This window comes from Battus philenor, unplaced genomic scaffold (assembly GCF_028537555.1).
Source record: "Battus philenor isolate CCGP_79_NKW_IND1 unplaced genomic scaffold, ilBatPhil1.0.hap1 SCAF_22, whole genome shotgun sequence".
In the NCBI taxonomy this organism is placed as follows: domain Eukaryota; kingdom Metazoa; phylum Arthropoda; class Insecta; order Lepidoptera; family Papilionidae; genus Battus; species Battus philenor.
The window spans coordinates 8,882,230-8,898,176 of NW_027181685.1; the positions used below are offsets into that span (position 1 = coordinate 8,882,230).

Below are 15,947 nucleotides of genomic sequence, written 5' to 3' on the forward strand. Positions count from 1 at the left end.
TCCATAATCAATGTTTCAGTGTCGAACGACACCATAATTTTGCGCATGTGACGGACAACAGTTATCTCGAGCTGTCTGTGTTGCACTCGCCACCCTCACGTCGTTCTTTCCCCTTTGCGATGCAGTAGCGTTGGCATCGCTACTGCAGCGTGTTGTTAATGCGACTAACACGTATTAATAGCAATGCTATAGCTATCACAAAAACAATAAAACCAAAAATAGTCGCCTTGTTCGAGGGGCCTTGAGGTAGGCGAAAGACACCGGATACAGCAGGCACCTTTCAATCAGGATTTCAATCTATTGGAAATATATAAGGGAAGCCCAGATCCAACAGTGGAGGTCCTACGGCTGAAATGATGATGATGGTGTTGAATTATATCTGTTTCAATAGTGTCATTATGTTATGAATAATATAAGCTTTTTGTATAGTCGCTAATTGGAATAAGGTTGCAAGGTTGGTTGTGCAAGGTAACACAAAAACAAATGTAATTGCATATATCACTGTCATATACGGCCAAATCATGACATTAGTGAAATAAAATTTTACTTGAATATTCTTATTACTAGAACGCAAGTCTCGAATACTTTCGTGTAAGTCTTGGTGAGTCGTGATGAATAAATATGAATGAAATTGGCATTCACTGCGACGAGATCTCTTAAGACAGCTTTAAGTGTACCATAATTTTCAAATATTGTTTAAAGATATTATTTATTTATTTATGCTATATTGTACATAAACACATAAATGGAAGTCAGATAAAAAGAAAAGACGAAGTTCAAAGGACGGTCTTACCGCACACGGCGATTTCTTACAGGCAGGTGGATGGATTTGATTAATAAGGAAATAAATATACACACACATTACAGTTTACTTATAATCATTATCAATAAAAATGATTACATACTCTTATAATACATAAACTACGCGATTAAAATACGTTATAGTGATTGATTATATTATGTGTAAATAATGTCAAGTGGTGATTGTATAGATATTATACACCTATTTCCAATCATCTTTATAAAGTAATCACTTTGAAATATTTATGTTTTTCTATTTAAATGCAACAGGCCAATAACTTTTGATAGTGCGAAGTTTGCAGGGATAGGCAATGTACAATTATTAATTTTAACATGTTGTTATCCGAATTTATAAAACACTTTTTCATACTATTTTATAATTACGTTACTTATTATTTCTGATCCTTTGATCTTTGGATAGGGTGTACCGTATATTAATTAACAGCAAATGGACTATAAATTGACCTTTGCACCGATAACCTATCACTCTATATATATGCATGCACACACTCACTCACACATACACACACACGTATGTACATGTACGTGTGTGTATATATATATATATATATAAATGATAAGCCGAAGCAAACATCCCCACTTGTTATTGTAGTATACAAAATACTAGCTATAAAACAAGTAGTGAAGCTTCACTAGCCTTTTGAAAACTGACTGAGATTTGGCATCTCTTACCGGCACACGTAAGTCGTTCCACAAGCGCGCAGCCTGAACAATAATGATGAATTAAGAAACCTTAATATACACTAGGGAATTTCTAACTCTAGGTTTTCTGATGACCTTAAACACCGTGCGTGAGTGGCACTCAAATAGAGGAGACGGTTTTTACTGGTTTTATTAATGGTTATCATTATTCATGTTAGCTGATAGTTACCCATTGCAAGGCATAAATGCCTAAATGGCCACCAACGTCACTTAACATTAGAACATTAACCTTATGTTTTCTCCAAATATATTATCCTTTGATTTAACTTTATTTCCATGTTTGGCTTTGAAGAACTTTACGTCTGTGCACTATGAACTAATTTTAAAGACGCTATTAAAGAAAAATAAATATTCAGAGTTATTCAAACATCTTTTTCATACGAAAATACATCATTCATACAAAAACTCGTTAGTTCTACAAGTTTTATTAGCATAAACCAGGAAACTTGTTCCGAATTTTCTTCAACTTTGAATCGAGCAACTAAGTCGGTTTTATGATACTTGGCTTTAGAAATTTTCCACCGCGTTCAAAAATTAGTAGAATTAGAAATTCGGGCGTACGCCGCACGGACGGATTGATCGGACAAAAGTCTAATCACCCCTGCCAAATTGAGTTTTCGAATTGATTCAAATAACTCGTTTGAATTGCTTAAAAATAAACCGCGTCGCGTCGGTTTTGTGATTGCACTGTATAGGGATTTTTTTGGTTTTAAAATAAATGGTAAAGTATTGTTCATTAAAGCCAGCATATGTTATAATTTTTTGTAATCATTATTATAACAACTGTACGACGGTCACAGTTGAATATAGGTCTCCATTGTTTTCCAATAAGTCTGGTACTTAGTCGCAAATCGACCTTCTATTTTTTGTTTCATGTTTGCCAAAATTATCTCGCCTTATTTTATCCGTAATGAAGGAATTCTTAATATCACCGGAAACTTTCCGAGTTCCGTAACTAGTTCTCCAACAAGCATCCGGCTCCATAAGAAGACGGGAAGTGGGTGGCTGGCTGTGTATTTTACTTTTTAAAACTATTAGCTATAAAAGCGCACCTCGAGGTCGTTCACGAAACTTATAATCTGCCGCCATTTTGCCGCACTAAGAAGTTGCCTCGAATTAATATTGAGATGGTTCGTGTTTGCTCTCCTGTAAACCTGTGATAACGGATTCCGAAACTTGTTTTCTTGCTGTTAAATTCGGTTTATATCCATTATTATTTTCCACATCGAGCGCTTTTATTTCGTCTTTGTGGACAGTAGGTACATTTTACATGAGCTTTTTAATCTAAACAAAAATAAAAGCAAAAATTTATAATAGAGTGAAACACACTTTAATTTATTGTTTGCTATCGGACAAAGATCGACCATGACCACTAACACATATTTATTAAAATTGTTATTATATCTAGACAAAATGTCGGGCCTGCATCGTTAAGCACATTACGGATTTTGAGGTTAAGTTCGAGAGAATCGATTGTTTCTAAAAGCAAAAATTTATAATAGAGTGAAACACACTTTAATTTATTGTTTGCTATCGGACAAAGATCGACCATGACCACTAACACATATTTATTAAAATTGTTATTATATCTAGACAAAATGTCGGGCCTGCATCGTTAAGCACATTACGGATTTTGAGGTTAAGTTCGAGAGAATCGATTGTTTCTAAAAGCAAAAATTTATAATAGAGTGAAACACACTTTAATTTATTGTTTGCTATCGGACAAAGATCGACCATGACCACTAACACATATTTATTAAAATTGTTATTATATCTAGACAAAATGTCGGGCCTGCATCGTTAAGCACATTACGGATTTTGAGGTTAAGTTCGAGAGAATCGATTGTTTCTAAAAGCAAAAATTTATAATAGAGTGAAACACACTTTAATTTATTGTTTGCTATCGGACAAAGATCGACCATGACCACTAACACATATTTATTAAAATTGTTATTATATCTAGACAAAATGTCGGGCCTGCATCGTTAAGCACATTACGGATTTTGAGGTTAAGTTCGAGAGAATCGATTGTTTCTGTATAGACTCTGTTTTTAACCACGATTAAAAGCAAAATTTGGTGAAATTATTTGACGCATAGCGCGCAGAATTGATGGCCGTTGGGACTATTAGGTTCAAAAGTGGTGGACAAATTAAACAGATGGATCTTGTAAAGCTCGCTAGAACACGATGGATTCAGGTTACTTTCAACCGGTCCTATCGTAAATCTTTGAAAAAGACCTATGCGTGCCAGTGGCCAAAATTATGATGACGAAGTGTTCAGGAAATTTGGTTTATAATAGATTCATTGTCTCTATAGCTAGTGACAATTTTAGCGTTAGTTATATCATTTAGTTATGCTGAAGTTAAATAAGTAAGCATAGTTGAGCCAATGCCAATATTTTATCCACCAGCAATACTGGAACCAGGAGACTGCGACAGTAGTGACAGTTGAGATGGCAATGTGACGCATGGCAGCTCTCTGTTGAAACTATGATGTGACTGATATCAATCTCTGTTTAAAAATAAAATTGTTATTAAAAAAAGCTACACTTGCCGTCAGCGACGGTGCAGTAATCAATTATAAGCAGCGGAAGAGTCTGCGGGCGAGCGCAGTGCGCCACTGTTTGCGGTTCCTCTCCAAAGTTTTTTCTTCAACGATCGTTTAAGTAATTATTTTACTACAGTAGTGTAAAAGCTTCGATTCTTGATCACCGTTGGACTATTTTAAAAACATGAACACCTCGAATGGTAAGTCAAACATCAAAAATATACATACAGGCCGCGCGGCTTACCAGTGAGACGTATATTACTGAAGCATTTAAGGTATGAGAGTCACCCGTAAAACGCGTATAAGATTTACTGAAAAACACAAGGCACATATTACAACTATCAAACAAAACGCAGATACAAGTGAACCACGTAGTCCTGTTGCCCTCCTAAATCGTCTTTAAATGTAATAAATATTTAAAGTTTTAGGCCCTCTACAATATCGCTTAAACTAGGCGGTAAAGGTTACTAATTTTTATTTTATGTACAAATAATCACATTTTATGAATGGAATGTAAATGTCAATTAATAAAATCGATCTATTTCATGATTTTAATTTGGCCCGAATGGAGATTGGGCCAAGCCAAAATGCTACTCCTGGAAGGCAAGGTTCATCGTTGTCGGTCATCGGTCGTGCGTTTTATGCCCACGTCAAGATTAACTCTTTATTATATTTAAGTATACATTATTACAAATGTTTGCTTCTTTTATTTAACAGTCACAGTTTTCCGTGTATACTAAAAACTCTAATAAACGTTAGTAATTTTACTTTGGAGAAAAATAACATCATTTCCCGAAAATTTTTGGTAATTTTATGCTAAAGAAACGAACCATTTTCCTGTTTAGAATTATAAAACGTCGGCCTTTTGCCCAATTTACGGTAAATTAATTGGCTATTATATTTAGATTCCAATGCTTAAGGTTAGACAAGAATAACAATCGCACAGCGATAGGATGGAGACCCGTAGGACGGAATTTATAACAATATTTCTCTGGCTTACCGTCTACTCCAAAACTCATTATAATTTTTAAGCTCTCTTCTTAAGTTAAAAAAATAATACGAAATTAGTATTTTTTTAAAACACCTAGTCTTTAGCAATTTTTTGGAGGGTAATTTTCGTAATATTTCGTGACCTCTATGAAGTGGACGCTATTGTACGGCTATTCATTCGTATTAAATTCTCTATTGAAAGTATTTTTATCGCTACTTACGGAGGAACTACTCCCAAAAGAAAACATCTATAAGAGGTTCGTCACAGATGAACACCATTTTGCTAGTGCATTTTTAAAATACCCTATATTCCAGGGCTTTCGGTGTGCCATCACAATATTATGTTGTGTTGTCATTTTCTACGGGTTTCGCTGTGGTTCAAGATAAAAGTAACTGAAGGGTCAATTACTGCTAACGCACCAGTACCATGGCATAATCTAATAAAACATCATATAACAAATTATTTGCGCATCGCGCTACCTCAAAAGTTATTTCGGATTCCTGATATTTGCTTTTTCATTCTCCATGACGAAACGCCCGTCTATCACCAAAAATTCACTGATAACCTAGATACCAAACGGTATATAATTTAAATGAGAAGTTCGCCAGCAGGAAATAACAAAAACAATGTCGTTGTTTGTAAAAATTTCCCCAAATCGCTGATAATTTTTCAGGGCATTCGCAGCTATCGGCTGCGGTGGGCGGCGTGCTGTTGACCTCTATATGTGCTTTAAACACAACAACAAACATTGTCGTATTTATATTAGTTTTATTCGGTTCCCATTGCTAGAACCTTAATTCACACGAGCCCAAAGCAGATCGACCGCTGTCATATATTTTTTCAATTTTAGTCTTATCGAATTCCTTTCTTCTCTATCCCTATATATTAACCAAGTGTTCGTGTTAAATGATCATCATGATTTTACCCGTAGAACGTTCACTACTACGCCTTCGCCCCCTACAAGGATTTCAAATAAGACCGGTTAGAAGCGGCCTCCATCTAACAACGTCATCTGTCCTTGTGGGTGGGATGGACTTGCTACGCCACGGTCGCTGCTTCGTGGCCTCTATTCAGCCGTCTGTTCTGCGCGCTATGAGGCCCACCCACAGACACTCTAACTTACCAATACGCTAAGCTATGTCAAATCCTATTGGACTCACACTCAATATACTGTACACTCTAGAATCAAACCCGTAAATCATACTAACTGTTGTAAATCACAAGTAAAAAAACTATTTGCGCTGGCAATGTTATCAATGCCGGCTTGCGCGCATTTGATTTTTTATGAAGGTTCATCGAAAAACATAGTGTTTTTTTTTTAAATTTAAATATTTACCATTTGCCAATTTAATTACGAACTTGCTAACACTGAAGGACACGTACAAAGAGAACAAAGAAGTACATTTTAAAAGAAGGTGCTGTTTGAGTTTGACCGAGACTATTTCAATTCGCGATTTATTTCTATTAAGATATCATCGTCTCTAATATATGAGAAGCCAGTAAATTATTACATAAAAAATACGTTGCAGATTTATCGGAAGGTAACAGACCGCTTCCAACGGGTATTGTTGAAAATTAATGATAGAGGTATGTGTTCAGCAGTAGACGTCTTACGACTGAAGTGAAGATAGTGATGATGATGATTTTACATAGATTTTAAAGTTCTACAGACAATGAATCAACAAGGTATCATCAACACTCAATCGCGTTAATATCACGTGTTCTGTCCTTGTTTCTAGAAATTCATGCAACTCACATCTTTCTAAATGCTTTCGTATAATTTACCAACAAACATTTTATGGTTTAGCATTCAAAGTTAACAACCAAAAATTCCCTCGCGAGTTTAAAAATTCAAATCAAAAAATTCCTAAGTAATAACAGCACATACTTCCCCCGGTAGCGGAAAAAATGAAATACAGTCGATACCAGATGTAACCGCGATTGACCGTCTCTTAATTGTCAAACTGTATCGAAATGTACCGCTAAAATTACGGTACATTTAATGAAAAAAATGTAAGAGTACGAACTGTTTTGTTTACAGAAGTAATTTAACAAACCTCGTAAAGGAACCAACCAACGTAAAGGAATAAGAATATATTTATTTACCATTATTATAACCTCGTTATGAGTAAGAATTATATAAAACAAAAATTTAGTATCTCGTTGAAAAAATGAGTTAATTTTTTTATAGTATAAGCCTATGTACTTTATTGGTGTTGATTGATTTTTATCTTTTTTCTTCCATTTAAAGTAAGCTAAGGCAATTCAATCGGTAGATGTGATATTTATGGAAAATTAAATGACATTATTTAAAGAAATAAAGATAAGATAATTTTGTACATTATAATAAAAATAACAAAAAGTGATATTAACGCGACCCTGCCAGGATTCGAACCTGGAATCTTCTGATCCGTAGTCAGACGCGTTATCCGTTGCGCCACAGGGCCTTGCAGATATTTGACAAAATTAGCCAATGATGTTAATTATTTAATAGAATAATAATATTTTTAAATATTTATTTATACAATTATGACAATATTTTAAAATATATTTTTTTCAAATTAACTTATTAAAATCTAAAATATATTTTAATAAAAATGCATATTTAATATTTACATAATTTTGTATTTTATTATTATAAACAAAATTCATTTAGTTGCCTCCATAAAATCTACTTTAGCTACGAATAATTTCGCTAAGCACCAATTAAAAATGATTATAAATTTAAAGCTTCTCTTTACACCTTAAGGTGCATTAGTTTTTGTATAAAACTGAACTAATTTTTTTTTCAATACCCTTCGCTTAATTTCTGCTATTATTAGCCACAATTTTAATCTCACGGTGCTGCCATCTATCGTCTAGTTTTGTAATTAGTATAAGCGCCATCTACTGGCATTGAACAAATTTAATTTATTTACAAAAGCTATTAAATAACATTATTTTTTTATTTTAGTAAACATAATTATTAGGTTATATTCTTATCATTGTTTTTCTATTTTCCTACTTTGTGTTTTTAATAATGCTATACAAAGATTTGAATGCAATCACAACCTTTCATAAAATGAAATCAGTAGTGGGGAACATTCCATCTTGACATAGGTGATGTATTTTAATTCCTTTATTAATATACACACGGTTATCATTGTTGTGTGAATCACTGTATATTAAGGAACATATTGACTTAATGCTATTTAAAGATTTCTATATACATAGTATTCAAAGATAATCTTATTATTGCAAATATTCGTGGTGAGCACGTGTGTAAGTTAACGCAACAAATCCCGACTGACTAGACAATTAGCTTTAGTGTATTAAAATAAATTCAGATGGCTATTAGAAATGTACCCATATCTCATGGAATAATGCAATGGTATTTAAATTATCAGTCAGACCTTAGTGTCAGTCTCATTAGTCATGGCGGAGCAAGTGAGAGGTAATGTATTTCGTTTGTTTTGCAGATAAACTTACGGCTCATCCTGGTGTCGGGAAAAACGAAGGAGTTCGTGTTTAGCCCCGTGGACTCGGCGGGCGACATCGCGGTGCACGTATATGACAACTGGGCGGAAGGTAACAACAACTTTTGTACACTTATGTGTGTATGATTGCACAGCGACGATATTATTACTATATACATACTATAATATTTCTTTAATTCATTTCTTTTTTATTTTATAATTTTTATCTTATAAAACAAGATAATGTTAAGAAGAAACCGAAGCATTAAGAAACTTATGGTTTTATTTATAACAATGACAGCAAGTGGAAAGAAACTACTGTATGTTTGCGAAAGTGTTTTTTCTAATGAGATTAAATCACTTTTATTCGTGAAAATTTAAGACATCTAAAATACATCTACAGTATCTTAAAAATACAAAAATTTAAATCAATAATACTCACAGATAAAATGACTATAAAAAATCATTTTGAAGCTATACCAGAAAAATCACAGTTACCGGTCAAAACTTTTTAAACGACCGTGAAATTTAAGAAAATCTCTCCAAAAAAATTATTTATTAATGTCTGTTTTAAATTAAAAAAAAAAAAACAATTACGCAAAGCTGCGTCCATTAGGTAGATGGCTCCAAACTCTAGTTATTTTACTAGGCTTGTCGGATTGTCCTCTAATAAGAGGCTCTAATAAGCTCTAATAAGCTAATAAGCTAATAAGCTTAAAGCAAGAATGCAAGCATTGTGTCAAACAGTATTTAACACATCTTGATCCAATAGAAATATTTAAGGCGGGACATATCTCTTCCCAACACCACGTGATATTAGCCTCACGTTATTATAACAAGTTTATTTTCCCTTCGGCGACATATGACGACTCTGTTATGACAACTGACAATCAAAATATCTAGTGAATAGAAAGCCCAAGTTCGAAATGCTCGTTCCCACACAAAATGTCAGCTTTTTTATTCATTTCTTTTCAACAAAAGAAACAATGTCGAACACATTCTATTTTTAATTTTCAGCTGCCACTTGCTGTTAACAATTCGGCCAGTATTAATTCGGACCGTTTCAGAGCTGCAGATGTAAAAAATAAACGCACTGGATGTTTTAGTTTGTTAAACCAAAATGTTATAGATTAAAAAAAAATATCTAACATTCATTTGATTTCTGTATAGGACTTGATTGTTATAGGTATAAACGCTATACAAATAGATGTATAAATCATTTGCTATCAATTAATATACGGTACACCGTATCAAAAAATAACAAAAATAATAACAATAGGAAGGAAAAGCATTTTAAAATTAGGAATTATTACGTATTAAAATTATCTATCAATTATTATCTGTCCCTGCAGATTTTGTACTGCCTGAAGTTATTGGCGTTGTATATGTCGCATTGAAATAAGAAAAATAATTTAACATATTTCAAAGTAATCACTCCATGGATGATTCTTGAAAATATGTATAAAACTACAAAGGTTTTTGCTGCTGACACTTGAGATATATATTCACATTTTTATTTAATTTACACCTATGATCAATCACACTGTATATCGATCTACTTACTAGTTTTCGAAAACTTCTACATGAAAAAGTCTAGACAGACAATTATCTGTAACTTTACTCCCTGAAATAAACAAGGGTATAATAACAAAGGCCAGACATCGATCATGCTGCGTTGTCTGGTTTAATGAACTATGTGGCACTCGTTATATAGCTCAAACTATTATCCAGAAAAATCTTTCAGCAATATTCCCATTTTATGTAATATATTTTTCTTTAACAATAGCACTATTAACATCATCATCATAGTTTCAGCCGTAATATGTTCACTCCTAGACATAGGCCTCTCACAAAGATTTAGGAGCGGCTTGCAGCGCCATCGAACCATGACTTGATCTTAACAAGGTCGCCTGTCCACCTCCTGAGTAGAAGATCCACACCGCGCGTGCCGTAAATCTTCTCATTACTAATTAGATCTCGTAGATTAATTCATAGTTTAAACCTTTACATGGCTCGTTGAGCGTCTGTGAATTTGACAACGTGGTCTAAAGTGAGAGACCACGTTTCAGTACCACGAGTCATTGGTAACTCACATTATCCACCAATACGATACTGTAAAAAAAGAAAGTCTATTTAAAATCGGCGTAACTCATTCTAAAGCGCGTACTCGTAGAAGTAATTAATTAACACAAACTGGAGGTATTCACCGCACCCGCAAGCAAAACGGTTGAAACTTAATGTGTACGTAATTTAATAGGGCGATGACTTTGCAATAATTTGATAATCAACCATCGGAGTTTCGTACGTACGTAGTACACAAACTGTGCATAATTATCTTGTTTAAATAATGAAATTTGTAATTTAGTTAGATTAAATGAAAAATAATCGAATGTAATAATCTAGGAAGATATATTTATTAAGATTACCTTGAAACTATTTTTATTAAAAAAAAAACCACGGATGGACAAAGGCCAAATTAGTTACACATTCACTCCTTTATATCTTTTATATCTATAACTATCATCCTGTATTGGTAATTCACTGAAGCCTCTTCCTCAGATACATTTAAAATTCAAGAATTATTATTATTAATAATTATATTATTTGAGTTGATTTATAAACAACGTTATTTATCCAAAAACTAGAACTGTACACATAATCCTTATATTTAGTAATATATATGCAACGAATATAACAATATTTATTAGGTATGTGATCAATGTGAAACTAAGCCTTGCATACGATTAAAGGAAGAACAAATGATCAAGTATATTAAATAAAACTAACCGCGAAGTCATTAGTAATCGTCACAGTAATATTTCGCTATTCCGAGATAAAAACTACGCGAAGTAACACAGCACTTTGAATAATGTATACGTGTATTTAGGTGAGTCGTAATGGGCCATAAATATCTGTTATGAACGCGGAGGATGAGCCCGATGCTCAATGTACTGGAGGCTGTTGCTGCGACAGTTTTCGCTGTACATTCACCACACTGTAAGCTAAAAATAGGATAGTTCTTTTGCGACGAGATTGTCGTTTTTTCAATCTAAATGTAACTAGGCTGTCATTGAGTTTACGTATATTTTGTTTTGAGCATTTATTTGAAGTAAATTCTGTCAAAACAAGTGTGTTGTGTAAAACAATCAGCGAAATGTAAAAAAAATCGGCAAAATAATCCGTATAATTGAGTAAAAAATCTATTATCGTATTATTTATTTAAACATAGGAACATTTCACATATTGTTTACTAGTTTGTAGTTATCCTATCGAAAACACTTTACTGCGCCTTAGGTACTTAAGTGTACGCAACACGCGTAATTACTACATATTATACTTTACTTATACTATTATTGTTAGTGCTATTGGAAATCTCGGGGGGAAGCCTATGTCTAGTAAGTAAGACGTCTAGTCTTACGGCTAAAATAGTGGTTATTGACTTACCCTGAATCGGGAAAATCCCAAGGAACTAGACATTGACGTCACTTCCAAACATTATTATGGAAATCATGCCTTACCCATTGTCGCGTAATGACGTCTCAGTTGTAAAGCCGGTAGGGCGAGGGAATCCTCTCCTGCTTGAATACACGGCGAAATATATGACCTTCGAAAGAATGAACATCCCAGCGCTTTGTATAATGTGGCGCGCGGTGTTATACAGTTGCGTTCCGGTTGGTTTTGCGTTGCAACTTCGGGGGAGAGAGTAATGAGTCGTTATTGTCGCAATTTGAATCTATCCCTGCCGTGAGCAAAGTAAATAATGTTACAGTAAGAAAATAAAACTTTTATGTCTGAAGTAAATTCTTCTTTTGAATCGCTTTTAGCATATTTTATTATTTAGAGAGTCCTTTTATTCATATTATTAATTATTTATAGTATTTTAAGTGCTGTAAGGCTGTAGCATAATTATCGCTAGAGCTGGATGCGTCCAATTTTAAATTTGCGCGATATTATATGAAAAATATGAAATTGTACATGTTGTGCTGTTGGAAAAAATATTGGCAAGTTCATCTCACTAACCACGGAAACGACTTTTATATATACCGGAATTTATCAACGATATCGAATTATCATTGAGGAAATGGATAAACGAACAAAAGTAACCAGCAAATTTGTGAGTTGAAGTAGGATTAAGCAGACCTCATAGCGCATGGAACGCTAGGGCGCAGCATAGGAAGTGAACCCACAAGGTGGACAGATGATTTTGTTAACGACGTCAAAAAGATCTGGATGCCGTTTTAAACCAATTATTACGAGTCTTGAAGGGGTCAAATAGGGATATACGCTTATGATGTAAATCACATAAGGCGAAGATGTAATCCGTTGTTTCAGGGTATTAAATGAGCAAAATCTACTCTAGTCCGAGCCTAATTCCTAATAGAGGAATAGACGTTAATACTTAGAAAAAAAGTACATAGCTGGTATAGACAAACGACCCTCGTCTAGTACGACATCACAAACAAAAGTGAAAAGTTCCGACCCACTCGGCAGACGGCTTTAATCAGAAGGAAAAGTTGGAGCAATTATTGGAACCCTTGTTTTCGACGCTCTTAACTATAGAACGATCCTGAGAAACCGGCACTTCTCGGATTAACGAGAAATCATTTTATATACGAAAGCTTGCGATAAATTTCACGAATGGTAAAATGTAAGGGATAAAAGCGAGATACATATGTCGCATAAATAGCCTAGGATTTTTCATTACTTTCTTATATTTTAATATCACTGTAACAACTTTTAGTGAGATTCAAGTCTCTCTTTTTATGCCTTCAATGGGTCGTTATTTATTCCATCCAAAGCAACAATGCAAATATTTGTCTACCCTCTTCTCTACCATCATCGTGATGATGATGAATTAGTCATCGGTACACCTAGTGGATCCTCTATAATCCCTTTATAACAATGTTTACAAATTTTGTGAAATATTTAAAAAACCGACACCTAAATATTCTTTATTTCATGTGATATGTATAAAAACCATGACAAATTACAGCTAATCATATCCGTTACGTTAAAGCGATAAATGCAATCGTGTGACCGCTTTCCGTTTTAAAAATATACACATATTACCAAAAGTGATGTCCATCTTTGTAAAAATTGTTATTTTTAGTTCACTTTTTATGATAATACAATCGTATGTACAGCCAATATTTACTAGAAGCATTAAATAAATTTATTAATTAGATACTAAAGTTCAACTCGTATATTTATTATGCTACAACTATGCTTGGATTGACTTTTATACAGCATCAGACCGCCATTACATAATTAGTAAAAAGAGCGAATATATAAATAAATAAATAAGCAATTAGCCGAAATTCCTAGACTTGGTTTAAGATGTTATCTAACGTTTGTCTATTATTTATATCGTCTCAGTGTAAACGGCCGGCACGTGACGGCGCCGATACGACTTGTTTGTAGGAATGCAAATAATTCACGTGTTACGCAGACCATTGTCGCATTAGGCCTCAGAGAATGTGTGTTGTGACTATAGATGTAAAAAAGCCGATTTAAAACGTTTAAAACCAAAAGTGGCGGTTTAAAACCCCAAATAAATCTTTTTAAACGGTTTAAAACTCGCCTACTAAAATATAAGAACAGTGTTTTTACACATCATTATCGACAATACTTGGTCTTGTGTTAATTACCTATGCAGTTTATACCTATGTAGGTAAGTATATTACATATAAAGTACTATAATTATAATAAAACAATATTACATACAATAGATTAAAATATGTACCTAAATCATAAAGAAAAAAGAGAAATGTTTATTGAAAAGTACATAATTCAATGGAGAATCACGTGTAGAATTCGAAAATACTGACATCTCAAAATCGACAATAAAGTCCCTTTACCCTGATAACGTCACAAAGTAGGTAAGCAGGCCAGTTACAGTCTGTCAAGAAAGTCATGAAAAGAAATAAAGTGTTGCCATATTTAATTTTAGGACAGAAATGTCAGTCAGTTTTACAAAGATAGTGGCGCCTCATAAATTTTCATGACTTTCTTGACTGTATGATCATCATGTTGTCGAGTGGACTGTGTAAGATTAGCCAGTTAATTAAAGCCAGCTAATTTTATAACAGCTCATTACTTTTTAGTTATTTAGTAATGTTTGGCATATTTTGTAGAGTACCTTTATATTGAATCCAAATTTGTACATTTTTTACAATACTGGCAACACTGACATCTCCGCACGCAACACGCTATGTATGTGTGTGTGTGGTGTGGAGTAGGCGAGCTGGCAACGTTGCATCTTGACGTCCCTCCGCGTGAGAAGTGCAAGTATGTGAGTTTGGTTTTAAACCGAATGAAACTGATTGATAAATCTTTTCAAAATAACCAATATAGTTAACTAGGTAATAGTTTTTCAACTTAGCTAGGTAATGTCTACGCTTGGAATAGATAATGTGTTTATATTTAAGAAAAACATAGTCGTCAACACTAAACGTTTAAAATCGAAAAAAATGGGTTTTTTCGGTTTTAAACGGTTTTTTTCGTTTTAAACCGATTGGTTTAATTCGTTTTAAACCGGCCTTACATCTATAGTTGTGACACTCAACAATGCACTCCGGTCGTGTTCACGTTTGTTTTTATGATGTAACATGTAACAATATGCATATCTACATGAAACGTGTGTTCATTACTGAAGCCCGACGATGAATATTGGCAAATAAACTTGTCCGATTTTATATCAAGCTCAAAATTATTTTTCAAAATTAATGTCTTGAATAAATTAAGCAGTAATAGAACCAATAAATAATAAAATAAAGCAATAAAACCAATAAAGAATAAATATAGGTTATATAGAGTAATCTAAAAGTAATGCAAGATCGATCGTGGTGCTGCATATTTAATATCATATCGATTCTGCAATCGACTTTAATATAAAAATTATATAATTGCCAAACGTTTCTTAATTTAAAGATGTAAATTCTGAGCTTGCTATAAAACCTAGCTCTTATAATTCCCAGGGCCCTTTTCTAGAGACATGATGATTGCCTGGGGCATAAGAAAAATTGACGTCGTTTTACATAAAAATTAATAAATATTCAGCAAATTTAAAAAGGCCAAAAATCAAAATTACACGATAAAGAACTATGTAAACAAGTATTTACTTTAAAATAATACAATAGTTATTTATTTACAAGTTATGCAACATATAGATAACGAAAGCAATTGTACTTTAAAAAGTAACGTTATTCCTATTGTTTATGTCAAAAATTAATACAAATTTATTATTTCCAAAGAAATTGCCCCCATAGGAAAATATTTATAATCTTATAAAAACTGAACATTTTGAAATGACGACGTGGATCTATATTTTCAAGATACAGTATAGATATGTCTGTTTAATTTTTTAACTTTAAAATTAAAATTATAATAGTAATACTAAGTGGTTAATCAAAATCTGAATTTAAAAAAA

At 33.2% G+C, this 15,947-nt stretch overlaps 1 protein-coding gene and 1 non-coding gene across 2 annotated transcripts in view; one reads left to right on the forward strand and one right to left on the reverse strand.

The window, feature by feature from the left end:
* UBL3 (ubiquitin like 3) overlaps window positions 1-15,947 on the forward strand; it is a 237,478-nt gene that overhangs the window by 216,127 nt on the left and 5,404 nt on the right. The window contains exon 2 of the mRNA XM_068767020.1: window positions 8,522-8,630. Coding sequence (XP_068623121.1) covers window positions 8,522-8,630 — 109 coding nt within the window. The remainder of the gene's footprint in view (window positions 1-8,521; window positions 8,631-15,947) is intronic.
* TRNAR-ACG (transfer RNA arginine (anticodon ACG)) lies at window positions 7,438-7,510 on the reverse strand. Its single transcript has one exon. It is a non-coding gene; the product is annotated as a tRNA-Arg (tRNA).